At 38.8% G+C, this 27,858-nt stretch overlaps 1 protein-coding gene across 3 annotated transcripts in view; it reads right to left on the reverse strand.

Annotated features, from left to right (window-relative positions):
* The window catches only part of HDAC8 (histone deacetylase 8), a 427,306-nt gene that overhangs the window by 165,117 nt on the left and 234,331 nt on the right, over positions 1 to 27,858 (reverse strand). The window contains exons 8-11 of one of the 3 annotated variants that reach the window (XM_058290949.2): positions 18,096 to 18,268; positions 14,539 to 14,633; positions 13,437 to 13,463; positions 7,410 to 7,811 (exon numbers count right to left, since the gene is read on the reverse strand). In XM_058290949.2, coding sequence (XP_058146932.1) covers positions 13,446 to 13,463; positions 14,539 to 14,633; positions 18,096 to 18,268 — 286 coding nt within the window. In that variant the 3' untranslated portion in view covers positions 7,410 to 7,811; positions 13,437 to 13,445. Of the gene's footprint in view, positions 1 to 6,193; positions 7,812 to 13,436; positions 13,464 to 14,538; positions 14,634 to 18,095; positions 18,269 to 27,858 lie in introns of those variants that run through there. The other 2 variants (XM_058290948.2, XM_058290947.2) reach the window with 2 other exon arrangements.

Genomic DNA, 27,858 nt, shown 5'->3' on the forward strand with positions numbered 1-27,858 from the left:
ATCAAATGCAATGAATGTGCCACACTGCCAAAAGAGGTTGTTGATGTGGGAGGAGTGGAGGGGGGTGTGGGAAGTGGGGAATATGGGAACCTCTTATATTTTTTAATGTAATATTTTGTGCGATAATTTTTTAAAAAAGACAATAAAATATAAAAAAATAAAAAACAAATATACACCCGCAAAAAAAAAATAGCATCTTCCAAGGTCCTATTTATAAATGGTTTCACATGCACAGGATTGGGGTATAGAACTTGGACATGACTTTTGTGGAGAACATGAGTCAAACCATAATAGTCTTCCCTTGGGACCCCAATGAGATGTTCTTCCACATGCAAAATGCACTCTTCCCATCCCAACTTCCAAAAAATCTTAAGCCATTTCAATAACAACTCTAAGACCAAAATCTCATCAAGATCAGTTATGGGTGTGGTCCATCCTGAGGCAAAATTCCTCTCCACCTGTGGACCTGTGAAACCTAGAAAAATAAGTTATCTGCTTCCAAAATACAATAGTGGGACAGACATAGGAGATGCATCCCTATTCCGGAAGGGGGAAATTAGAAGGAAAACAGGGTTTATGGGTGTCAAGCAAATCTGAAACCAATCAGGGCAAACTTCATCTGTAGATTGGTGCTTTGTGCTCTGGGCCTGCTGGAATAGCAGTTCCACTCTTTCCAACTATGCACTCCTGGAACACCAGGGTGTAGGCCCCACCCTCTGCGAAGATTTGGGTGATGACCACATTCTCCCTGAATACCAGGGCATAGGCCCCACCCTCTTTGACCACTGCAGGAGCTTATAAAATGCCAGGATGGGCTCGCTCTTTCCAGACACCGGGGTGGAAGACCTGTCCTATCTAAAAGCTGCCCACACCCAGACCTCTGCTTTCATAGTTTTGTCCTTGAGATCATTTTTTCTTAATTTCATCTCATCTCTGTCTCTTTCAGTTCAGGATGGAAGTGCTTCAGCTCAAAAAAGTTTTCAAAAGCATTGCTGGCTTTTTGTGCAATTTCAAGGGGATCCAAACCATCAGTCAAAAGAATCTTTAACAGATCCTTCATAGATAATTGCATCTTCAATCCAGATTTCCTTTGAGATGGTTAACTGGATATATGAGTCATGTATCTAATCTCCTTATCAAAGGGGTGTTCAGTCACATACTTGGACAGAACCATGTTCTTTGGGAATTCATTTCCCAGGAGATCACAGAGGGCTCTTATAGAGCTGTTTCTGGCCCTAGACTCAGAGTATGCTATCTGGATAGGCTAAGAATTTTCCCAATTGTTGATTGCTGCTTTCTTTATGCTTAACAGTCCCCAATTTATCTCCTTCCTCTCACATTTTACTATAAGCAGCAAGGAGAAATAGTACTGCACCTTCCAGATTTTGCTTTGAAATCTCCTCAGCTAAATATTCAAGTTAAACACTTAGATGTTCTACCTTCCATCTGGCATCAGAACACAAGTTCTCTGATACTTTTAAACAAGGGTTACCTGTCCTCCAGTTGCCAACAACACATTCATCATTTCCTTCTAAGGCTTTACTGGAAGAACCTTGAAAATTCATATTTTTACCAACATTTTGTTCATGATGATATGTGCATTCTCTATGATGATAGAAACTTTCTCCACAGCTCTCATCACAGAAATCTAGTTTTTTTCTATGATGCACCTCAAAATGCTTCCCGTTTCCACCCATTACCCAATTCCAAAGCCACTTCCACATATTTAGTTACTTGTAAAAGAAGCACTCTACTTTCCAGTACCAAACAGTGTAATTAGTTTTCCAGGGTTGCTATGACAAATACCACACACTGGTGGGCTTAAACAACAGGAATTTATTGTCTTATAGTTTTGGAGGCTAAGAGTCCAACATCAAGGTATTGGCAGGACTTGCTTTCTCCCACAGTCTGTAGTGTTCTGGCAATCCTCTAGCACATGGTAATCTGTCTCTCCTTGTTTCTGCTCCTCTGTTTTCCACTGACTTCTGATTTCTACTTACTTTTGGCTTCTATTTTCATGTGCAATATCCTTTGCTTATAAAGACTTCAGCCACACCGGACTAAGGTCTGCCTTCATTCAGTTTGGCCACACATTAACTAACTAATATAATTTTCAACTAATAATATAATTTTCAAAGGTTCTATTCACAAATATGTTCACATCCCAAGGACTAGGGAATAGGATTTGAACATTACTTTTGTGAGGGACATGATTCAGTCCCCATTATGAACAATTTTAAAGAATCAAATTGATCTACAAGTAACTTAATTATTTACTAGAGAAAACATCCAACTTTTTAAAAATGACTACAAAAAATCCAGCACACAACAATTGTAAAAATTCATGATGTTTGATAGCCAATAAAAATGCTAAATATACAAAGAAGCAGGATAATAGGATCTATAACCTGGAGAAAAATCATTCACCAGAAATGACAGAGATTATCAAGGTAGTACATAGGGACCTTTAAACAGTTGTTATAAATACGTCCCACATGTTCAAGAATGGAAAGAAAGTATGCACACAATGAAGAGAAAAAGGAAAATATTTTAAAAATTGGAAATTCTAGAATATTCAATAGGAAAATTTCACTGGATTGGGTTAACAGTAGTTAAACAGTGTAGAAGATAAGATCAATGAATTTGAAGACAAAGCAACAGAAACTCTGAAATGAATCACAGGGAGAAATAAAAAGACTGAAAAATATGAAAAGAGACTCAGTGATGTATGGGAAAATATAAGTGTTCTAACATAGGTATAAAAGGAGTCCCAAAAGGAGAGGAGAGAAAGGAGACAGAAAAGATAATTGAAGAAATAATAGCTAAAACTTTTTCCAAAGTTGTTGGAAGCTATAGACCCACAGATCCAAGAAGTTCAATGAACCCAAAAGGATAAACACAAAGAAAACAACATGAAGGTACATCATAATCAAACTTCTGAAAGCTAGCAATAACGAGAAAATCTTCAAAGCAGCCAGAGAAAAAAGGCATGTATAATACAAAGAAACAAAAATAAGAATTACCATACACTTCTTATGAGAAACCATGTAAGCAAGAAAACAATGGAATGATATCCTTAAAGGCTGAAAGAAAAAAAAATTCAACTGAGATTCTATACTTACTGAAAATATCTTTCAAAAAGGGAGGCAAAACAATGTCCATATGTAAGTGGTCATCTTGTCATAGTGTGTTATCTCAGTGGGTGGAGACCCACACAATAAACAAGAAAATATCAAACTCCCATCCTGGGGAGTCCTGCTATGTTCTCAATTAGAGGGACAAGAATCACTTGAAAACATAGGCAGTGCCTAATTAAAATAAAAAACAGACCAATATATCAAGTGCTCAATATTATTGCAAGCAACTATGAATCTTATTCTTTAAAATTGAAACTTAGTGATTATGGTAGGTTCTAAGGGGAGGGGAGGAGAAGAATAGAATAAATGGAAGATAGGGCAATTTTAGGGCCTTAGGTTTGTTCAGCATGATCTTGCAGTAACAGATACAGACCACTTTAAATTTCATCAAAACCTATAAAAGTGTATGATTCAAAATGTAAACCATAATGTAAACCATTGACCATGGTTAGTAGCAATGCTTCAATATATGTACATCAATTGTAACAAATGTGCCATCACATGTAAAATGTTATTAATAGGGGAGAGGGAAAAAGGGGAGAGCATTGGGTATATGGGAATCCACTATATTCTCTAGGTGACCTTTCTATATCCTAAACCTTCTTTGAAGGTAAAATTAAAAAAATAAGACACTGGGGGAATATATGAAAGAAAATGGCCCTGTACATACAAGACAACAAATCTTATAGTGATCAAAGACACAATGTCTAAAAAAATTTTTTATTATTTCAAATTAAATTTTTTTTTCATATTTATTGTTTATTTTAAAATTTATTTCATTTTCTTATTAATTTTATTTGGTTATTTTGTTTTCATTTTTGGAGAGGTTTTGGATCACAGAGGGGTCACAACAGTGGCAGGGGAGGTTCACTGGTGCCGGGTGTCAGTGATGGGGAGATTCATGGGAAGGGGTTCACCTGGGGCATGCCTCTAAGGCATATGAATATGTTCAAGTGAACATGGGGCACTGTCTCCGTAGGTGGAGATCCACACAACAACTGAAAGAATGTTGAATTCCTATCCTAGGGAGTTCTGCTACATTCTCTAACAGGACAGCAAGAATCGCCCTAGTGTAAGGGCAGTACTTAGTGGAGGAAGACAGACCATTATGGCAGGCCCTTGATATTGATAATTGTACTTATGAACTTTTGCCAGTGAAATTGAAACTTACCTTAGTATTATATACTGCCTAAGAGTTACCTCCTGAAAGCCTCCTTGCTGCTCAAATGTGGCCTCTCTCTAAGCCAAACTCAGCATATGAATCTTCCCCCCAGTGTGGGACAGGACTCCTGGGGATGAGCCTCTCTAGCATTGAGGGATTATTACCATGAGCCAACTAGCAATGCATCTGGAAAAAGACCTTGACCAAAAGGGGAAGATGGTAAACAAAAATGAAATTTTATAGCTAAGAGATTTCAAAGTGAGTCAGGAGATCATTCCAGAAGTTACAGTTATGCAACTTCCAGCAGGACCTTGTTGACTGCTACAGTAAAAAGTGCCTCAAATAGTGGGGTTCCTGAGATCTCGAGACATCCAGAAACTATAATCAGGGCAGATAGCTCAGGAATTCAGCACTCTGTCAGTGGGCCTTACTTTGGAAATTATGCTCCCAAGTATAACAGAATTAGACTCATTTATAGGTTCTCTACACATGGCTCTTCTGCCCCTTTTATTTGAACCTATAATTAGCACTATACTTGATAAATATATGTCCCAGAGACTTAAATCTTTGGTCTGTACATGTGCCAGTTGAACCCTGAATTTCAGCTGAGTTGCAACACATACTCTCCCATTCATCGGACTCACGCAGGACAATAGCAAGGAGATGATGATGGACAATGCTCATCCCAAGGAACAGAGAGTTCCTGCAACTGCAAACAAAATAGTTCCATCCATCTGCCCCATGGGATCTAAGCTCCCTCTCAATTAGAAGCAGAGTAGGCATCACCATCCCCAAATCCTCAAGACTGGGAAATGAACAATGGGCTAAAGTAGACTTATGATTATTTTACTATAGACTTGATGGATACAGGCCATTGTATATTTTGACAGAACCTACAAAATTGTGTGAGACAGAGTGTAAACGATAATGTAAACTGTAGTCCATGGTTAATAGCAATGCTTCAATATGTGTTCATCAATTGTAACAAATATACCACACAATGAAGATGTTGTTAATGTGGGAAAGTGTGGGAGGGGGAGAGAGTGAGGCATGTGGGAAACCCTCATATTTTTATGTAACATTTATGTAATCTAAAGTTTCTTTAAAAATTAATTTTAAAAAGCAGGGGCAAAATAAATATTTTTATCAGATAAACAACAACCAAGAATGCATTGCTAGCAGAACTGCACTGTAAGAAATGTTAACTGAACTCTTGAGGCAGAATGAAAATTATACAAATGGAAACTTGGATGTATATAAAGGATTGCAGAATGCCGGAAAGGGTAAATGTCTGGGAAAATATAAAATATATTTTCTTACTCATCTTTTAATTTCTTAAAAGATAATTTAGGACCATGTTGGGCATAGCATGTCCAATCATGGCTATAGGCTGAGTGTAAAGGAGTGCTCCTGAGGGCAGGGAGGAATGAGGCAGGCTTCCAGGTTGAGGCAGAGATTAAGTAGAATGAGACAGTACAGACAAGAGGTAGCATAGCTCAGCTAGGTGTATAGAAGGGTATAGTCCAGAGCTGCTCCTAGGTGGTGCAGTCTTGCCTGAGCATTGTTTCTTGTGTTTGGTGTGCCTAGCCTCCATGCACATCCTTCTGGGTTCCATGCAGCAGGTGCTCCTGTTATGGGGTCACAATGAACAAGAGGACTATGGAAAGCTATCTTCAGTTATACCTGCTATAATCTCTGTAACTACATCATTATTTAATAAGTTCTTTTTTTGAAATATTGGAATTTTACTTCCACCTATATAGAAACCCAAGAATATGGATTTTTGGCTTTAAAAAGGAAGTTTAGAAGACTTGCTTTCTCAAATCAGAGCTGCAACATCTATGTTTAAAGAATTTGAAAAATGTGAAATTCAAATTTCAGTGAGGTCTCTGACTCAAGGAAAGAAGTGTTTTATTTCAAAGAAATTTTGTGAAATTGCAAATAAATGAAAATATGATGAAAGCTATCTTTACATATGTTAATATTTGACCTTATCGTGTCTTATGCAACAGAACATTTTCAAATAGTTTTGAGATAATGCACCATTTAAATTGTGGTATCATTTTTAGACCATTCATGCAAAATTAAAGAAAAAGAGTAGAATATTTTAAGTGCAGACGTCATGTGCTTATTAAAGGCCAATATTGTTACAGATTTTCACACTAGAAATGAAAAAGCTACTGAAGCATTTTACAGGTAAATTATCATACTGTAATGGCTGGAGAAATATACACAATAACTTAGAGACTGAAAGTACCCACTTTTTTCACAGAACACCATTATTTGCTTGAAAGAACAATGATGAATAGACCGGGGGTAAATACTTGGGTATTTGGTAGATATTTTCTCAAATATGAAGTAAGCCTGTCACTTCAGTGACAATACAGTTTCAACCATTTGCCCCATGGGATCTAAGCCCCTCTCAATCAGAAACAGAATGGGCATCACCACCCCAAAATCCTCAAGATTAAGGAGTGAACAAACATAAGGGGGGAATGCAACTATGGACTAAAGTAGACTTATTATTCTAGAGGTGGAAGAACTTGCATCATTGATATAAAGTCAGTGGCCACCAGAGGTTCTGAGAGGAGGAAGAGGGAAGCATAGGTGCAACACGGGGCAATTTTGGGACATTGGAATTATCCTGCATGATATTGCAATGGTGGATACTGGTTGTTATACATTTTGTCAAAACCTATAAAATTGTGCAGTGCAAAGTGTAAAACCACAATGTAAACTATAGACTATTGTTGGTAGCAATGCTTCAATATATGTTCATGTGTTTGTCAGTTGTAACAAATGTACCACAATAATGAAGGATGTTGTTAATGGGGGAAAGTGTGAGAGGGGAAGGGGATGAGTTATAAGGGAATTCCATATAAGGGGGCTGGGAATTGAACCTGGACCTTGTATGTAGGAAGCTGGTGCTCAACTGCTGAGCCACATTGGCTCCCCTGAGTTGGTTTTTTTTTTTTTTTTGCTTGTTGTTTGGTTGTTTGTTTTTTTTCTAGGAGGCACGGGGAACCAAACCTGGGACCTTCTATGTGGGAAGCAGGCACTCAAATGCTTGAGCCAATTCTGCTCCCCAACCCCCTATATTTTTGATGTAATTTTTATATAATCTAAAGCTTCTTTAAAAATAAAAAAAAGCAGGGAAGTGGATGTGGCTCAAGTGATTGGGCTTCCATCTACCATATGGGAGGACCCAGGTTCGATCCCTGGGGCCTCCTGGTGAAAAAAAAAAAAGCATGCCCACGCAGTGAGCTAGTGCCCATGCAGTGAACCAAGTGCCCATGTGAGTGTCTGCATGGTTAACCAGTGTCTGTGAGGTGAATTGAGTGCCCACACAGTGAGCCATTGACTGGGCAAGTAAGCCACACAGCAAGATGACGATGCAACAAAAGAGAGGAGAGTCAAGGCGAGGCGCAACAGAAACCAGGAACTGAGGTGGCGCAAGTGACAGGGAGCCTCTCTCCACATCAGAGGTACCCAGGATCGAATCTCAGTGAATCCTAGAGGGGAAAAATGAGAAAAGAAGACAAAAAGAGAAATAGATAATAGAGGATCACACAGTGAATGGACACAGACAGCAAAAAACAGCAGGGCAAGGTGGGGAGGGAGGAGGGAAAAAATAAAAAAGCAAAAACACAAAACCCCTTCTGTTTGTGTTACCATGCACTTGATTAATTTTTCATAATTTAAATGAACTAATAAATACTTTAAAAAGTTAAAAAATGATCGACTGTTTAAAACAAAAACAACGACAATGTATTGTGGGGTCTATAACACATACAAAAGTAAAATATTTGCCTACACTTGCACAAAGGAAGGGAAATGGAAAATGAAAGAATACTGCTGTAATGGTGCTATATTACATGTGAAGTAGCATAAAACTATTTGAAGGCAGAGTATAATATGTTAAAAATGCATACGGTAAACCCCAGAGCAGTTATATAAAATTCAAGAGATGTAACTACTAAGAAATAAAGGAGATAAAATGGAATCCTAAAAAAGATTACTCATTTAATTAAAAAGAGGCAGGAAAAGAAAAAGAAAAGAACAAAGTAAAGATTGGACAAAGAACAAATAAATAGGAAAATGGACTTAAACCTAAACTTATCAGTAATTCATTAAATGTATATGGTTTAAGCACCCAGCTAAAAGGCAAAGATTGTCAGGCTGGATAAAAAGTGTGATCCAACTATATGTTATTTATAAGAAATCCATTTTAAATATAAAGAGACAGAGAGGTGAAAAAGTAAAAGGAAAGATAAATGACAGGCTAAAATTTATATGGAAATGCAAAGAACCTAGACTACCCAAAGCCTTTCTAAAAAGAAGAAAAAAGTTGGAGGACTTACTATATCTGACTTTGAGATGTTATATATATAAAGTTATAATTATCAAGACAGTGCAACATTGGGAAAAGGATAGGCACATCATGAAAGAGTAAAGAGAGTGTGTATATGATGAAATGATTTTCAACAAGGATGCCTGTGGTAGACAGAGTAATGACTCCCTAGAGATGGCCATATCTTAATCCCTGAAACCTGTGAATATATTACCTTACATAGCAAAATGGGCTTTGCCTATATGATTATGTTAAGAATTTTGAAATGGGAGATTATCTTGGGTTATTTGGGTGGGCCCAATGTTATCACAAAGGTCCTTATAAGTGAAAGAGGGAGGCAAGAGTGTCAGAGAAGATGTGATGAGGAATCAGAGGTCATACTGTTCCTATTGCTGGCTGGAGGCCATGAGCCAATGAATGTGGGCAGCCTCTACAAGGTAAGAAAAGCAGGTAAACAGATTCTCTCTTAGAGCCCCTAGAAGGATTGCAGCCTTGCTGACATCTTGAGTTTAGCCCATGAGACCCATTTTGGACTTCTGAATTCCAAACTGTAAGATAATAACTTTGTGTTGTTTTAAGCCACTAAGTTTGCTTTCATTTGTTACAGTAGCAATAGAAGAATAATACAGTGCCAAAGCAACTTAATAAGGAAAGGAAAGTCTCTTCAACAAATTGTGCCAGAACAACAGGATATTAATATGGAAAAAAAAAGAATCTCAACTTCTACCTCATTTCATACACAAGTAATTTAAGATGGATCATAGGCCTAAATATAAAAGCTGAAACTATAAAGCTTCTAGAAGAAAATGTAGGAGTATATCTTCACAATATTAAACTAGGCAAAGATTTCTTAGAGGACACAAAGCTTCAACCAGGAAAGAAAAAAAATTGATATATTGGATTTTACCAAAATTAAAATATTTGCTCATTCCAAAGATACCGTTGAGGAAATAATTAAGGAAGCTGAAGGTTGTTAAAAATCATTCACAACTCATATATCGGACAATTCCTATAACTCAATAAATAAAAAAATAACAACACAATAAAATTGGGCAAACTGTTTGAACAAACACTTCACAAAAGAAGACATATACATTGTGAAATAAGCACATGAAATGATATTCAATACCACTAGTCATCAAAGAAATGCAATTTAAACCACAATTACATGCTACTGCACATCTACCAGAATGGTTCAAATGAAAATGACAGGCAATACCAAGTGTGGGCAAGGATGTGGAGCAACTGGGACTTTCATACATTGGTGGTGAGAGTGTAAAATGGTAAAACAACTTTGGAAAACAGTTTGGGAATTTCTTATATAATTAAAGATGCATGTATTCTATGACTCATTCCCTTCCTAGGTGTTTATCCAAGAGAAACAAAACCATATGATCACATACAGACATGTATATGAATGTTATAGTAGCTTTATTAATAATAACCAAATGTTCACTAACCAGGAGTATGAATAAACATATGGTTTAATATAGTCATACAATAGAATACTACCTAACAATAACACAGAATGAACTACTGATATATACAGCAACACAGATGAATCTCATTAACCTTCTGTTGAATGAAGGAAGGCAGATGCAAAACAATAGCCAACATATGATTCTAAGTTCTCAAACAGGTAACACTAAACCACACCAATTGAAATCAGAACAGTGGCTGCCTCTGGGTGCAGGGGGATTGACCAGAACGGAACTAGAAGGGAAGTGCAAGGGAACTTTTTGGGGTGATGGAAATGTTCTATATATTTGTAACTGTACACTTAAAATCTGCATACTTTAATGCATGTAAATTATATTCCAAAAAAATATTATATTCAGTTATATAGTAAATCACTTCTTTAGGATATAAAGAAGTATATATTAAAAAGTATGTTTCTCTCCTACTGCTGTTACCCCCTTCCCTCACTACCTTGGTATCTCCGTTTCCTTCCCAAAGGCAATCAGGACCTGTGTATTCTTTAAAAGATACTTCATACATATACAAATGGAGCATATTATACTTACTCTTCTGTATCCCCCCCCCCACTTAATAATATATCTTGGATACTGTTTTATATTAGTAACATATACTTCTGTATAGATTGACCTAATTCTTTTAATGGCTGCATATATTCCCTTAAATGAATAAGCATTGTTTATCCAACCAGTGCATCAACAGGGTCTGGTTAAGTAAACGTTTTTTGTTAAATTTTGTTAAGCCTATCTTATGATGATGATGTGTGTGTATTCTAATATGACTACCTTATTCTATCTTAGATCATGGGTCTCAAATAGTATTATTGGATTGCATAACATTCTTATATATAACAATCCATAAGCCTTATTGCATGGTGTGTTCATTGTGCTATATTAGGCATATACTGGTCTTTTTATGGGACTGTTTCACCTTTGAGATTCCCCTATAGTAGAGATATCTGGCTCTGTCATATAGGCAGGCTCCATTTGTTTCAGCTCTCCCAATTGGGCCCAGCTTTTCTTCCAGCTGGGATTGCCTCATTATTCCAGGCCTGGTTGGGCAACATGACTCCCCAAGTCCTTGGCTGGGACTAATACCCTGATCACTGGTTTTATGGCATCACTGCCTTTGTATCTCCTGAGGGCTATACTTGAAGCCCCATTCCTAGTCCCTCCTAATATTTATGAAGGGCTTGCCTTCCCAACTCCTTTCCTTTCATTGCCAATCTAGTGTTTTCCATGGATATACCTATTTCCTACAGCTGGGATACCTGGTACTTCCTGCAAAGGATGGATAGATGGCACTGGGGCTAAATTGTGTCCCAGAGAAAAGCTAGATTATACTTCCAATCCTTTCATCTTAAAAATAGAAGTTTTCCAATGTGAATGATGAAACAGTTATTATTCAAACACTCATTTACTCAGTTGTTCATTCAACTAACACCCTTCTAGGCAATGAGGGGGCATGCAGACAACCAAAGCACAGATGACCAAATGAGTGGTGCAGACTATAAGTTTTATAGGCATGTACTAGGACCTCTTAACCTTTCTCAAGTCTCTCCCCTTTAAAATCTATCTTCCATACTACCAAGTAATCTTTCTAAAACCAAAGCTTATTTGTTTTTATAGAAAAAAAGTGTAAGCTCTTTAGCACAGCAGTCAAGGCCCTTTATAATCTGACCCCAGTTCCTTTCAAGCCTTAATCCTTCCCACTCTCTCTGATATACGCTATTGTTCTATACATATCCAACTTCTCATTGGTACCATGAGGCACCAGGCCCTTTCCAATTTCTGTTCCCTCTGCTTAGATGCTTAGAATAGCTTTTTTTTCCCTCTTCTTCACCTGACCAACTCCCAAACAACCTTTAAGATTTAGTACAAAGTCTTGGCAAAACATTTTCCCTGTGCTCCTCTGTCCTAGAATTGAGCACATGGTTCTGTCACCTTTGTCACATTTGTCTGTCACCTTGTGAGCTTTATGAGGGCACTGGGTTTATCTTGATAGTCTCTGCATCTCTGAATACAGATCTGAATAGGCCCTAGCAAGTAATAGGGGCCCACTGAGTATTTGCTGAACAGATTAAGGGATCAATGGATGCTAAGGAAGAGCTCAAAGGGGCTTGATGTATTTAGGTAAGGACTTTTGAAAGGCACCCACCTTGAAGCCAACCCTAGGAAGATGGTAGAGAGGTAAGGAAAGGGCATCTGGAGGAGGGGATTATTATTCTAGCAAATGGAAGTACAAAAGTCCAAGACTGAGAATGGAGACAGAGGGTCAGCCATACTGTGGCTGATGGCTACAATGTCTTGACCTTTTTACACTAGTTTTTCAATTATATTTTCAGTTCCTGGAGGGCAGGGTATTTTGTGGGATCCTTTTTATCTCCTTTATATTTGATGCACATCTCCATAGTCATTGCTCTTACTATCTTATGGTTCTTATTCTGCTCTGTATTATTATTATTTGTATATTTGCATATCTCTGCAGCATGTACACTACTCTCCCTCCCCAGCTGCTTGAGGTTGGGGATGACATCTTATTGTCTTTGCATCTTCCAAGACACCTAGCAGAGTGCCTGGCACACAATGGGTGCTCAAAAAATATTTTTTGATCTACCATTTGTTGATCTGATTTCAGAGGACCACAAGGATATTTGTGTGCAACTGTGTATTGTGACACAAAACTTATATATGCCTACAAACACTGCATAGTCTATTTTTGGCAATTTTCATTAAAGTGTTATCTTATGTACCTTGAAGATTGTCATTTCAATTTTCTTCTTGTTCCCTCTTGGATGACTCACATCTCTTATACCAGAAGGATATGACTGAGGGGATTTTGAAAGGGTTTGTATACATTTATGAATGACATAGTCAGTATGTCTGCGTAAAGGTAGCTGGACACATGCAAAGGGAAAGGAGGGGACTTGCATTTCAAAAGTGCATATTGTGTGTTAGGCACTTGGCATATATTACATCTCATTTAATTGTGCTGAATGTTTTAGTATAAAGACAGAAAATCTCTATCTAAGGTTAAGCCCATATCCATTCAGGCACATAGTTTTTCCAGGTACCAGAGGCAATACTCATCCACAATAAAATTGTGCCAGTCTTTTAACACAGATGAATCTATGGATTTACTAATGCTTCCTAGAAACAGAACATTCACTCTCACTCTAGGCTTCTACAGCTTAAAACTCCTTTTTGACATAACTAAATCAGTTTTTAAAGTCCCAGTGCTTTAAATTATAATGTGATCTGAGATATCCTCATAGCAATAACAGTGACTTTTATTTATTAACAGTGCTTACCTTTATATTTCATAAAGCTTCCAGATACTGAAAAAAAGGTAAGCCAAGTCAAAAAAAGAGATTTATATGAACCCTGACACCAGCAAATTGTCTCAAATTATACTGTGCCTTCTATTTGTAGTCTAGATACATTAAATGGATTTTACATCTCACCTGTGGTTAGAAAAAAATTGGAAGGGAATTAGTTTAAGTTGTTCTTAATTTAAAAAAATAGTAACTTTTAATGTGCCCAAATGTATAGCTCCTGCATCTGGCAGGAATCATAACATTATAATCAAAGCACCATTCCTCATCCTTGGAAAATGGCTTGAGAAGGGGGAACTGCATGCACTGGTTTGTTATTTTAGTCTAAGACCTATGACTGAGGTCCTGAGCTGTGATTATATGCTTCCTTCCAGGTGTAGGAGTAGGTGGGAATAGAAGGGGTACACCTTTGGATTATGGATTATCAGCACAGTGACAGGTCCCAGACAGCTTCTATTAACTTGTTTTGGGAACAGACATATTTGCTTTGGAAAATTTAAAGCCCATCCTTATAAGGTTAAAGAAAATGGGAGGGTTCAAACAATATGTTGCACATTTTGGATCACCCTGCCCTAATCTCTGTGTGCCACTAATTGCTGAAAAACACCAGACCTGTCTGTATAGTGGTAATGTGTTTCTTAAATTTTGCATTAGTCAAAGAAAATTGGATTACCACCAAAGACATGGGTTACATACCACCTATGGGAATTCTAAAAAAAAATAGACAAGAACCCAATTTATACATTTAAAAAATAGTCCCTTCTCTTTTGAGGCTGGGGGATGAAAATATGCACATATTCCAAAGAGTTCTTTGTGTGAACAGGTGACCCCTTCCCACAGTCTCTGTAATTAATTGAGAAATTAAAGTTGGTTAGCCTTTGAGATCTCTTGTAAAAGAAGGCAGAAGGTCTTGGATATTTTGGAACAAGAGTCCACTATTCTGCCAAGACAATGTGTTATTGTTATTGGAGTGTCTCTCAACAAAACGGTATTGAATGGTGAGGACGTGATTTTGATTAGGTGGAATGACTCAGCTCTTCCCCTTAAAGAAGAGAGGACTTGTCAGAGCCTTACTTACCTCATGATCTGGGATCTCAGAGGATAGTGTTTTCCCTAGGATGACCCCGGTCAAGTATGTCCAGCATCGAGCTGTGTTGGCAAGGTTGTAGCCTCCTGTCTCCATCAAGAATTGTGAAGTTAGGAAAGAACAGTCACAAAACAGCAGGAGAGGGAAGGTGGGTAAGGAAGGAGAGAAAAATGTTTTAATAAAAGGGCTAAAGAGACAAACTCAACTTGCAGAATTTCACCTAAACATTCCATTACAGTATTTTTAAACCACCTAGTAGGCCAACTTTAGTGGACTAGACAGATTATGCACAGTGAAGAAATGAGAAGTCCAAGGTCTACAAAGATTAAAGAGGCTCTGATCTCTGAACAAATATGCACGTGAGGACACTAAACATCTCAATTTCACCAAGAGATATCAGCAAGATTTAGATCCTCGGAACTCAGATCCTTTGAGGTGACCTACCCATTATGAAGGTTTTTGTGATGAATTTTGCAACACTGCCATAAAATGACTGCTGGATGTGATTTGTATTTTAAAGCTACTGGAAAATATAGCCATAAGAAGTCCAGGAAAGAGAAAAGGAAAATGCTGACAGAAACAGACTTCCTTCTTTTAATATCAGCATTCCTTTTCTCCACAAAACACAGACCAGGTGGCAGGGATCAAATAGAGTGGGGTGATAAAGGGACGGTTGATTGATGTTCTGACCCATCTCATCAGGTCCTGTCATAGCCACCCAGCAGCCATATTATACAGACCAATAATCAGCATACTTTTGTGCTGAATAGATGTGGTATGTCATGCAAGCATTGGAACACTGGCCTTCAGCTAAATTCTAAGACTGTAGGGGCAAAATGGAATGATTTCTTAACAACAATGCAGTGTAAGAAAAATAGAATCAGGTCTGTTTTTGGTAGGGTGACAATATAATTTATTGGCCAAAATGGTACACTTTTAAGAATAAAAGGGGACACTATTAATAATACACTGGGATAACAGGTATAAACTGGACATATGGTCACTTTTTTCTTAAACCTTTCTACCACTTGAAAGGTCAGGGATGATGGAGTTTCTGGAGTATGGCTGGTATAAGCCTCAAAGGGGTCCCCTGAGGCTTGGGGGTGTCGCCATCTCTATTAATTATTTATTTGTTATAGGAGATGAGAATTTTCAATTTCTCAGGGAAAAAAATTAAATAAAAAGATTGTCCTAAGACAAACTTCTAGATAATAAGTTAAATAGTTCATGTACTTAAAACATCCCTAACACGGAAAAATTTGAATTTATTAGATTTATTAAGCATGATTATTTAACTTCAAAAAGAGTCACTATAGCTTTTGTTTAAACAGTAAGCTCCCTCTGATACACATAAAATATGGTTTGTAAAAATGCCATTCTGCACAAGTATCTTCAGTAATACACATGAGTATGAGAAAAGGTGTACTTTTATATTTAAAGGCCAAAACTTTGGACTTACAAAGAAAAGAGGATTTTAAGAATGATAAAAGGCTCTTCATGGAAAGGCTGTAGCCTCAAACAAAAGCATAATTCTCATGGACGTATGTGGTGGAAAGGTCTGTTTTTCTCCCTGTATCATAATCACCCTCTTTAGTGCCGTCAAGGAAAGTATTATAACACAGTATTTATGAATTTTATCTTTTCCTTGAGCTGAAGTTAATACATTTATTGCCAGCTTTTCACCCAATAAGAGGTTGTCTTTTATAAACAACTGGAGTTTTGGTCCCTTTAGGGTTTGAGGCTGCCAAAGGATCAGGCTTATGTATTGGTTTTGAAAGCTTGCTCATTTACATAAGGCTTCCCTCTGATTTCTTCTAATTTGTTTTTTATAACAGGTAGACAAAAGTAACAAGAAACAATTACCTGTTCCTTAATGTACACATTTTAAGCTCAATTTGCTTGACCATGTTATTTTAACACACCCATCCATTCATCCAGTGAAATAAAGATTGTACAAAGTAGGTAGAAAGAAGATTCTAAGCAAGACATCTTCAAAGGTGGTTGAGTTTGTGAAAGGTCCCTTTTACAAATGTATAAATACTTCTATTGAATAGACTCAGCGTTCTGTTGGTTAAGTAATACTGAACACACTGAAGTACACACTGAAGGCAAGAATACCCAAGAGACTCTTTAGATCTCTCAATTTTGCTTCTTTTGTAACATTCATGGGGATTTCTGTGTGTGTGGGAGGAGGGTCTGTTCTTGAATTTAGCTTAGATATATAATTGAATTAATGTGTTTATTATTTATATATGAGTTGGGTTAGCATTTTAGTGTTGCTTTCAAAGGATGATGATTACAACTGAGAATCAAAGAGAGAGGATGGATCAAAGCCCACTGGAGTTAACATTCTTTTTTTTTTTTTCATTTAAAACATTTAATTTAAGGCAAAAGTAATATAGTGTGGGATTTATAGCAAAAATGTAAAATTACATGATAAAATATCAAAATGACATGCAAGGAATGAAAACATAATGTAATATTTTTCATTAACTATAACGTGGCATTCTATTACTTGAGGAGAGACAGTGTAAAGTTAGAGAAGCATGTTGTATAACAGAACAAGCATTTTTTTTTTCCCTTTTCCCATTTGGGTCTTTTTTTTTTTTAATTTATTTTTTATTCTTATAAGATCTGAGGTAGCCTTTAACCAAATGACCTTTGCTTCAGGAATTGAAACGTAGACTTCAGAATGCCAAGGAGTCATTGTAACTTTGGAAGTTGAGGAGAATTATGCCAGAGTACTGACTTTATGCTGAACTGTAGAGGTGACAGATTTCACTGATGGAGGTTTCTGGGCCACAGGCAGATTGGTATTATCCAATCTAAGAAAGCCAAGTTTTCCTCATTATCAAAGGACAAACTGTGGTGGAAGGTCAACAAATTCTCCTGGTGTATTAGCCAGCCAAAGGAGTTCTGATGCAAAGTATCAGAAGTCAGTTGGCTTTTATAAAGGGTATTTATTTGGGGTAGAAGCTTATAGTTACAAGGGCCTAAAGGGTTCAATTCAAGGTTACTTTCTCACAAAAGTCTGTTGCCACATGTTGAAGCAAGATGCCAGGTGACCTCTTCTGGTCTCTCCTTCCTTCCTCCTCTCAAGGCATTGTGGTCCCAGCTTCTTCCGATCTCAGCTGTAGGCTGGCATAGGACTCATCTCTCAGGGCTTCTCAGCTGCTCTGTGCTCTTCATAAGGTCAGCTGTAAACTATCAGGTAAAAGGCCCATCTCCTCCTGGGACTCCAGGATCAAAACTGACAAAGTTCTCTCTTCCTCTTCTGTATCTTCTGTGTGTCTTCTTGAGTAAGTGTCCATTTATATCAGCTCACCAAGGGGGTGGGGACTTTTAACCTGAGTTATGCCCTAGTGATGTGTTCGAATCAAAGCCCTAATCTTAACATAATTTAATCAAAGACATCTCAGCTGAACCTAATACAATCAAAGGTTACCACACCCAGAAGAACAGACCAGTTTACAAACATAATCCATCTCTTTTTAGAATTCATAAATAATATCATACTGCTACACCTTGTAACCTTCCTTTGTACTTACCTCCTCCCAAAATGAGTGTCGCCAATTGCCACTGAAGGATGTACTTAAGACACTTGCCAATTCCCACTGGAGTCATGTTAAAGGAGCACATGGGATCCCCAGCTATTGTATCAGCTCCCAGCTGTAAGACTACTGCTTTGGGATTAAAGGCTACGTATACCTCCTTTAGTACACTGTAGAAAAGAAAAAGGATACAAAATGTTAGAAAAAGGTAAGTTAGTTTGGCCTGGAGGTGGAGATGGTGTTGGTGGGGAAGTTGGAGGTATAGTTGAATCAGCAGTGGTTAAGGAAGAAACAATCTGCCAAAACTCATCAAACTATCCACCTGAAAAGGGTCAGTTGGACTATATATAAATTATACCTCAATAAACTTAACTTAAAAAAAACAACACTTCACCTCACCACTACCCTCATCAGGGAATAGATTTACCCTTCTGTTTTAGAACTTGGACTTCCTTAAATAATAGTATTAAACTTGAACAACCTTAGGACATAATGTATACATTTCTAAAATCTGGGAAAACAAGACATACATATTGAATAGTTTAAAGATTATTTCTGGTAATTTAACATTTCAATCTTACTTAGAGTGTATTAATTTGTTATCAATGGGGTTAGGGGTGACAAGTACATGCTTTGAAAAGCATAGATGCTATCAGCTTACTTTTATTATGCTAAAGAATTCAGGGATATGAAATGCTGTCCTCCCAATAACCAGGGTATTATAGGGAAGGAAACCATAACAATGAATCCAAAATTATAAAACTGAAAACACCCTAAGTAACAAATTGTGGTGGGTAATAATGAGCATAATTTTGGGTAGAATCATTCAATGCCATCAAATTAATCTAACAGCTTTTTGCAATAGTTAGAGACTTTATAGATGTAAATGTGACAGCTCACCTTAATAAGGGCTTCCAATATTATCATTAATTGAGCACTGACAATGTCCAGAATACATTCCTAGGAATTATAAGGTCCCTGCTTTCAAGGGACTTACAATCTAGTTCTCAGATGAAACACATACCAGTACTCAAGGGCTTTAGTAACTCATATACAAAGACATATAAACAAGTACAAATTAACCCACTTCAGAGTTGAGAAAAAACAGAGTAAAAAAGTGTTTAAAAATTTTGGCGTTAATGACCCCTCTTAATCAATGTGTCAAGTTACATCAGTGTAGCAAAGATAGAAAAATCCCAGATCCTTCTGAAACTATAAAAGGAATTCAGGGACATGAAATACTGTCTTCCTAAATTCATATGTATTCAGGATACTGAATGTATTGAAAAATGCTCAGATCATAGAGGCATTCTTTGAATCAAAGGATTGTTTTGTTTCCATTTCCCATCCATACAGAGACAAACATTTAGTAATTGTTGAGATTATAGGAATGTTATATAAAAATTATGACATATGATTCTTAGTACAGGCATACTTGGGCCTATTCTTCCTTTCATGTGCTTATTTCCTGGGTACAGAGGGAAAATAAGCCACTGGAATCATTAGACAACACTTACTGAGCATCTACATAGACAGGATATCCTATTAGCTGCTGCTGAGAAACAGAGGAAGGCATAGGCTCTGTTCTAAAAAAGTTGATTGCTTAATGAGGAGGAGAGGGAAGCAAGCAGTATGAACGTTTTTCATTCTTTCTTTCCCTCACATAGCACATACATGGAATACCCACTGTGTGCCCAACACATAACTGTACCAGATGCTGCAGGAGCAAAGATAAATAAAACACATCCCCTATCTTCATGTAGCTCAGAAGGGAGAGGAAGAGACAGACTATGTCAATCAATAAAATACAACGATAAATAAAGTATAGGAGTTTTCACAGAGGAGGGAGTAACCAACTTTTCCAGAGGATGCTAGGAAAGGTTTCACAAAGGTAACTCTTTTTTTTTTTTAATAAATCAGTTTATTGTGTGTGAGTTATGCTTCAGTAAAGATGTTTTTTAAATAAATAAACAAGAAAAAAAAGAGGAATATGGTTGGTCCTAGTGGTAGTATTTCCTGAAACTCATCTTTTTTTCCCACAAATTCTACTCAATTTATTCATTTTTTAAAAGATATTACATTAAAAAAATGAGGTTCCCATTCACCCCCACTGCCCCCACCCCACCACTCCCCCAACAGTAACACTCTCCCCCATCATCATGACACATCCATTGCATCTGGTGAGTACATCTCTGGGCATTGCTGCACCCCATGTCCCGTGTTCCACACCATAGCCCACACTCTCCCACGTTCCATCCAGTGGGCCATGGGAGGACATACAATGTCCGGCAGTTGTCCCTGGAGCACCACCCAGGACAACTCCAAGTCCCGAGAATGCCTCCACATCTCATCTCTTCCTCCCATTCCCCGCACCCAGCAGCCACCATGGCCTCTTTTTCCACACCAATGCCACATTTTCTTGATTATTAACCACAATAGTTCATGAATAGGATATCATTAAGTCCACTCTGATCCTTACTGTATTCCTCCTTCCTGTGGACCTTGGCTTGGTTGTGTCCATTCCACATCTATGTCAAGAAGGGGTTTAGATTCCACATGGATATTGGATGCAATCCTCCTGCTTTCAGTTGTAGGCACTCTAGGCTCCATGGTGTGGTGGTTGACCTTCTTCAACTCCATGTTAGCTGAGTGGGGTAAGTCCAATAAACCAGAGTGTAGGAGCTGAAGTCTGTTGAGGCTCAGGTCCTGGCTATCATATTGTCAGTCCAGAGATTCAAATCCCCTAGATATATCTTAAGCCCCAGCACCAACTACAATTCCAGTAAAGTAGCATGAAAGACTTGTGAAAAGAGATCCCATCTGAGTCCAGCTCCGTCACGCAGAAACACCAGCTCCAAAGAAGGGCCAACTGGCATGGCAGTGAACCCCATCTGCCATGACCATAGAACCTGTGGGTCTCTTTAGCCCTCAAAAGGACCAATATCTGGGGTTGTATCTACTTTATCTGTCTTTGAGACTCTTCTCAGGTGTGCATAAGGGCAATCCTTCTGACAACCTCCAGACTCATAGCCATATGAACTCATTTGTCCTTTCCATTTCCCCCTTACTTTAGGTCAAACAGCATTTTTAACTCCTGTTACTATATGTAGACAGGGATATTCTGCTGGTCTGCATTGAACCTTTAATTCAAGGTCATTTTCTTTTTGATTCTTAAGCTATTTATTTATTTATTTTCATTAAAAAAATATTATATTCAAAAAATATGAAGTCCCATTCAACCCCACCGCCCTCACCCCCCAATCCCCCCACAGCAACACTCTCTCCCATCATCATGACACATCCATTGCATTTGGTAAGTATATCTCTGGGCATCTCTGCACCTCATGGTCAATTGTCCACATCATAGCCCATACTCTCACACGTTCCATCCAGTGGGCCCTGGGGGGATCTACAATGTCCCGTAATTGTCCGTGAAGCACCACCCAGGTCAACTCCAAGTCCCGAAAATGCCTCCACATCTCATCTCTTCCTCCCATTCCCCGCACCCAGCAGCCACCATGGCCACTTTTCCCACACCAATGCCACGTTTTCTCTGTGGACATTGGATTGGTTGTGTCCATTGCCCTTCTATGTCAAGAGGGGGCTTAGATTCCACATGGATACTGGATGCAATCCTCCTGCTTTCAGCTGTAGGCACTCTAGGCTCCATGGTGTGGTGGTTGACCTTCAACTCCATGTTAGCTGAGTGGGGTAAGTCCAATAAATCAGAGTGTAGGAGTTGAAGTCTGTTGAGGTTCAGGGCGTGGCTATCATATTGTCAGTCCAGAGATTCAAATCCCCTAGATATAGCTTAAACCCCAGCACCAACTACAATTCCAGTAAAGTAGCATGAAAATTCAAGGTCATTTTCTAGTTACGTCATCAGCTGGTACTTGGTAGTGATCCCTCAGTGCCAGGGAGGCTCATCCTCGGGTGTCATATCCCATACTGGGGGGAAGGCAATGCATTTACATGCTGAGTTTGGCTTCGAGACTGGCCACATTTGAGTAACACGGAGGCTGTCAGGAGGGAACTCTTAGGCACAGTGCTGCTCTAGGCCTTGTACTTATTTCAGGTGTATAGGCTCACAAGCATAGTCATTAGTATCAGGGGCTCACTGTTGGACCCTCATTCCTTCCAGGTCCTTACCGTTGCACCTGCGGGACTGCCACTGCTCCCCTAGGGACCACGACAGAGACTCCCCCTGGCCAGGAACCCAGTACCCCCCCCAGCTGTTGTTTTTAATTTTTTCCACTATGAGTATATCCAAACATTTCCATGCACACAACGGTAACTCTTGACTTAGGTCTTAAAAGATGAGAAAAACTACAATGAAATACCACTACACACTTATTAAAATGACTGAAATGAAAAATAGTGATAACATCCAATGATAGTGAGGATATGGCATTTGGAAGGTCACACATATATTACTGGAGAGAATGTAAAATGGTACAGCACTCTGGAAAACAATTTGGTAGTCTCTGTCACAAGTAAAAATGGATTTACTGTAGATCCAACAATTCCACTATTGGGCACTTATTCCAGAGAAATGAAGGCTTATTTTCTTTCTCTATTTTTTTAAAGATTTATTTATTTATTTTAATTCTCCCCTCTCCCCCGGTTGTCTGTTCTCTGTGTCTATTTGCTGCGTCTTGTTTCTTTTGTCTGCTTCTGTTGTCGTCAGCGGCACAAAAGTGTGGGCGGCGCCATTCCTGGGCAGGCTGTACTTTCTTTCACGCTGGGCAGCTCTCCTTACGGGGCGGACTTCTTGCGCGGGGCTCCCCTACACGGGGGACACCCCTGCGTGGCAGGGCACTCCTTGCGCACATCAGCACTACACATGGGCCTGCTTGAAGGCTTATTTTCATGCAGGAACTTGTACATGAATGTTGCATGAAGTTATATTAATACATAAAACTTCATAGTAGTTTTATTTGTAATAGCCCCGAACAGGAAACTACCCAAATGTTCTTTAACAGGTGAATGATTACAAACTGTGGTACATCCATACTGTGGAATACTACTCAGCAATATGGAATGGACTTTCGGTCAACATAACAACTTGGATGAACCTCAAGAAAATTATGCTGAGTGAAATAAGCCAATATCAACAGAATATATACTGTGTGATTCCATTATGTATCATTAGAGAAATAACATAATTAAAGAGATGGCAACCAGATTAATGGTTCCCAGGGGTTAGGGAGGAGGAGATGGGGTGATTATGGTTATAAAGGAGTAGCATGAGGGTTATTTGTGGTGGTGATACAGTTATGTGTCTTGATTGTGGTGGTGGTTATGCAAGGCTACATGTGTGATAAAATTGCATAGAGCTATACACACACACACATACACACATGAGTTCATATATAACTGGCAAAATCTGAATAAGCTATATGGATTGTACCAATGTCAATTTCTTGGTTTTGATATTGTGCTATAGTTGTGTAAGATGTTAACATTGGGGGAGGCTGGAGTAAACGTGCACAGGCCCTCTTTGTACATTTCTTTGCAACATCCTGTGAATCTATGATTATTTCAAAATGAAAAGTTATAAAAAGATGCTGGGTAGAAATTCCATGTAGGATGTAAGTAGGGGAACTGGAAGCAGGGAACAGGTGGTTGTGGGGGTTATAAGTAGGGGAATAGGCTCAGAGAAGGAACAGCACATGCAAAGGCAGGAAGGGTTGAAACAGTGGTGGGAGGTGAGGCTAGAGAAGTAAAGAGAGGCCTGGTCACAAAAGGCCATATATACCAGGCAGGCTAAGGAGTTTGGACTTTTGCTAAAGCACCTCAAACGTGTGTATGTGGGGGGCATGGTTAGATTTACCTTTTTTCTCTTTTTTTTAGGAGGTACCAAAGATTGAACCAAGGACCTCATACATGAGAAACAGGCACTCAACCACTGAGCTACATCTGCTCTCCAGATTTACCTTTTAAAAAGATACTCTGGATACAGCATAGGATAGATTGAAGGAGGCAGGGAGGTTGATCAGGAGGCTTTTGCACCCATCCAGGCCAGCGAAGCTGAGAGCCTGAACTACAGTATGGGGATGATGGGGAGAAAGGATGGGAAGGAAGAGGTGGATTTGAGCAGGTGTTTCTGAAATAGTTGTTTTAATTATAGCTGGGTAGGGAAAATGAATCCTCAAGAAGTTCTGATGAAGAGGACTCTGGATGGGTAGAGAAAAAGGTAATTAAAAGCTCTGGAAAGGGTGTGTTATTGTGTACAGAATGGAAGTTTCAAAGCAACTGCAAGTGATGACAGCTCACAGAGAGCTAAATGGTGGAGATTTAAAAATTTCAAGACTGGGAGTTTTCATTTGATTTGATGGTCATATGGGAGCCACTGGAGAAGTATGAGGTAAGTACTGCTCTTGCTGAAAAATAATGTTTAGAAATTCTGACTTTTGCTGTTGCATATAGGGAGACAGTGTAGAGGCAGAGAGGTTGTCAAAAAGGGTACTGAATCATTCTAGACTTTAAGAGTAACGGAAAGCGGGAAGCAGACTTGGCACAGTGGTTAGGGCATCCATCTACCACATAGGAGGTCCGCGGTTCAAACCCCAGGCCTCCTTGACCCATGTGGAGCTAGCCCATGTGCAGTGCTGATGCGTGTCCCCCTCGTAGGGGAGCCCCACACGTAAGGAGTGTGCCCCATAAGGAGAGCCGTTCAGCGCAAAAGAAAGTGCAGCCTGCCTAAGAATGGCGCCGCCCGCACGGAGACCTGACACAACAAGATGATGCAACAAAAAGAAACACAGATTCCCATGCCGCTGACCACAACAGAAGCAAACAAAGAAGAAGACACAGCAAATAGACACAGAGAACAGACAACCGGGGTGGAAGGGGAAAGGAGATAAATAAATGAATCGTTTAAAAAAAAAAAAAGAGTAACAGAAAGCAAGGAAAGGTAAATTTGGGAAAAAACTGAGGGCTAGGTGACAGAGTAGGGGAGCCAAAGGAGAAAACACACTGTGCCTATTCTTCCAGAATTCATGGACAGGGGAAAGAGGAATTGGAATATTTCTTTTATTTTTTTATCTACCATGCCAAATATACTTTATTTTTTAATATATTCTATTTTGCTATTGAAGATACAGGATAGTCAATTAAAAATTTTACTAATAGAAATAATATTTTACAAACTGCCATCTCATCCAAAGAAATACTGTTATTACCAAGAAAAACATTTTTTGTTTATATATTAAATTGTAATGTATATAACATATTGAGTACAATCTCTAGCACATAATAGCTGAGCAGTAAATATATGTTTCCTTTTGGGTTTTTTTTTTTTAGTTGAATCAAATGTGCAAGACAAAAAGGAAGAAGCGTGGACATTTTTAAGAATTTGTTTACAAGGCTATACTATTTCACTCAATTTCATTGTAATTTTCTCCCACGATCTCAAAGTATTTTTCCATTTATCATTGATTTTTTCAATCACCATGTGATATAAACAGGGCTACATATTATCAATTTAATCCTAAATGAAAAACTTTTAAGTATGGAAAGAACAAGAGATTTCTTCAAATTTTCAATTCAATAATAGGACTGGAACTCAGAGCCCAAGTTTTAATGTCTCATTAAGGGCTAGGATGTGGACCATTGACCATGAGGCACAGCAGTGCTCAGAGATGTAGTCACCAAAGGCAATGAATGTCTCATGATGATGGGGGAGATTGTCGTTGTGGGGGGAGGATTGGGGTGAGGGGGGTGGGGGGTATATGGGGACCTCATATTTTTTTAATGTAATATTAAAAAAATAAAGACAAAAAAAAAAAAGAATCCTATACTGGGAAGTGGATTTGGCCTAATGGATAGGGCGTCCGTCTACCACATGGGAGGTCCGTGGTTTAAACCCTGGTCCTCCTTGACCCGTGTGGAGCTGGCCCATGCCCAGTGCTGATGCGCGCAAGCAGTACCCTGCCACTCAGGGGTATCCCCCACGTAGGGGAGCCCCATGTTCAAGGAGTGTGCCCTGTAAGGAGAGCCACCCAACACGAAAGAAAGTGCAACCTGACCAAGAATGGCGCCGCACACACAGAGACCTGACACAGCAGGATGACGCAACAAAAGGAAACACAGATTCCCGGTGCTGCTGATAAGGATAGACACGGTCACAGAAAAACACACAGCGAATGGACACAGAAAGCAGACAACTGGTGGGGGGGGAGGGGAAGGGGAGAGAAATTTAAAAGAAAAAGAATTCTATACCAACGAACCCTGTGTAACTGGCTGTTTGATGGTCTACTCAAAGGACTAATTTATATTCTTTTTTTAAAGCTTCTGATTTTCATTTATTTTATCCTTTTTAATTTTTAAAGAAGCTTTAGATTACATAAAATGATACATAGAAAATATAGGGGGATTCCCATATATCTCACACCTCCCACTTCCCACTTTTCCCCATAGACAACATCTTTTATTAGTGCGGTACATTTGTTACAATTGATGAATAAATATTAAAGCATTGCTACTAACCATGGTCAATGGTTTATATTATGTATTATCTTTTGCACTGTACACTTTTATATGTTTTGACAAAATTTATAATGGCCTGTATCCATCATTGCAAGATCATACAGAACAGTTCCAATGCCCTAAAATTGCCCTATGTTCCATCTATTTCATTCTTCTCTCCCCCTCCCCTCAGAACATATGGTGTAGCAGTTTGATATGGTTATGAATTCCAAAAATAGATACTGAACTATGATTGTAATCTGGTCTGTACCTGGACGTGATTAAGTTATGATTAGGGCTTGGATTGGGCCATGTCATTAGGGTGTTGAGTCCCCACCCCCTGGTGGGTGGAGACTCATAGATAAAAGGCATGACAAAGGACAGAGTTGGGAGTTTTTTGAGTTTTGATGTTGGAGTTTGATGCTGAAGTCTTAAGCTAGAGCCCTGGGAAGTAAGCTCACAGAGGAAACAGAAGCCAGCCCCAGGAAGAGAGGAACCTTGAGCCCAGGAAGAAGCAAGCCCTGGGAAGAGAAGAACCCTGAACCCAGAGAGACCCTGGAAGGAAGGAAACCAGGAAACCTGAACCCTCACAACCATTGGCAGCCATCTTGCTCCAACATGTGAAAATAGACTTTGATGAAGGAAATAACTTATGCTTTATGGCCTGGTATCTGTAAGCTCCTACCCAAAATAAATACCCTTTATAAAAACCAACGAATTTCTGGTATTTTGTATCTGCACCCCTTTCGCTGACTAATACATATAGTAACTACTAAGTTTTAATTTTTGAAGAATAAGGTTCATAGTTACATGCATTAATATTGAGGACTTGACATGTTGGTCTGTTATGTTCCCTCCTCCCCTGCCCCGACATGGCTCCCTTGTCTGTTCATTGTTTTTGCTCATTGTCTGCTTGTTGTCTGTTTTTTTTTTTTCTTTAGGAGGCACCAGGAACCAAACCTGGGACCTCACATGTAGGAGGTGGGTGCTCAACTCCTTAAGCCACATCCATCATCTGCTCATTGCTTTTGCTTGTTGCCTGCTCATTGTTTTTTGCTTCATGTCTGCTCATTGTTTGTCTGTCTTCTTTAGGAGGCACTGGGAACTGAAGCCAGGACCTCCCATGTGGGAGGTAAGTACTCAACTGCTTGAGCCACTTCCCTGGTCTGTTATCTTTTATTAGGCATTGCTTATGTTCTTGAGAGAGTCTTGCCCCTCTAAACTGAGAACATAAAAGGACTCCATGAAAGAGTGTTTAATATTTTATTGTTTATCATGTGGGTCTCCACCC

This window comes from Dasypus novemcinctus, chromosome X, assembly GCF_030445035.2.
Source record: "Dasypus novemcinctus isolate mDasNov1 chromosome X, mDasNov1.1.hap2, whole genome shotgun sequence".
Taxonomy (NCBI): domain Eukaryota; kingdom Metazoa; phylum Chordata; class Mammalia; order Cingulata; family Dasypodidae; genus Dasypus; species Dasypus novemcinctus.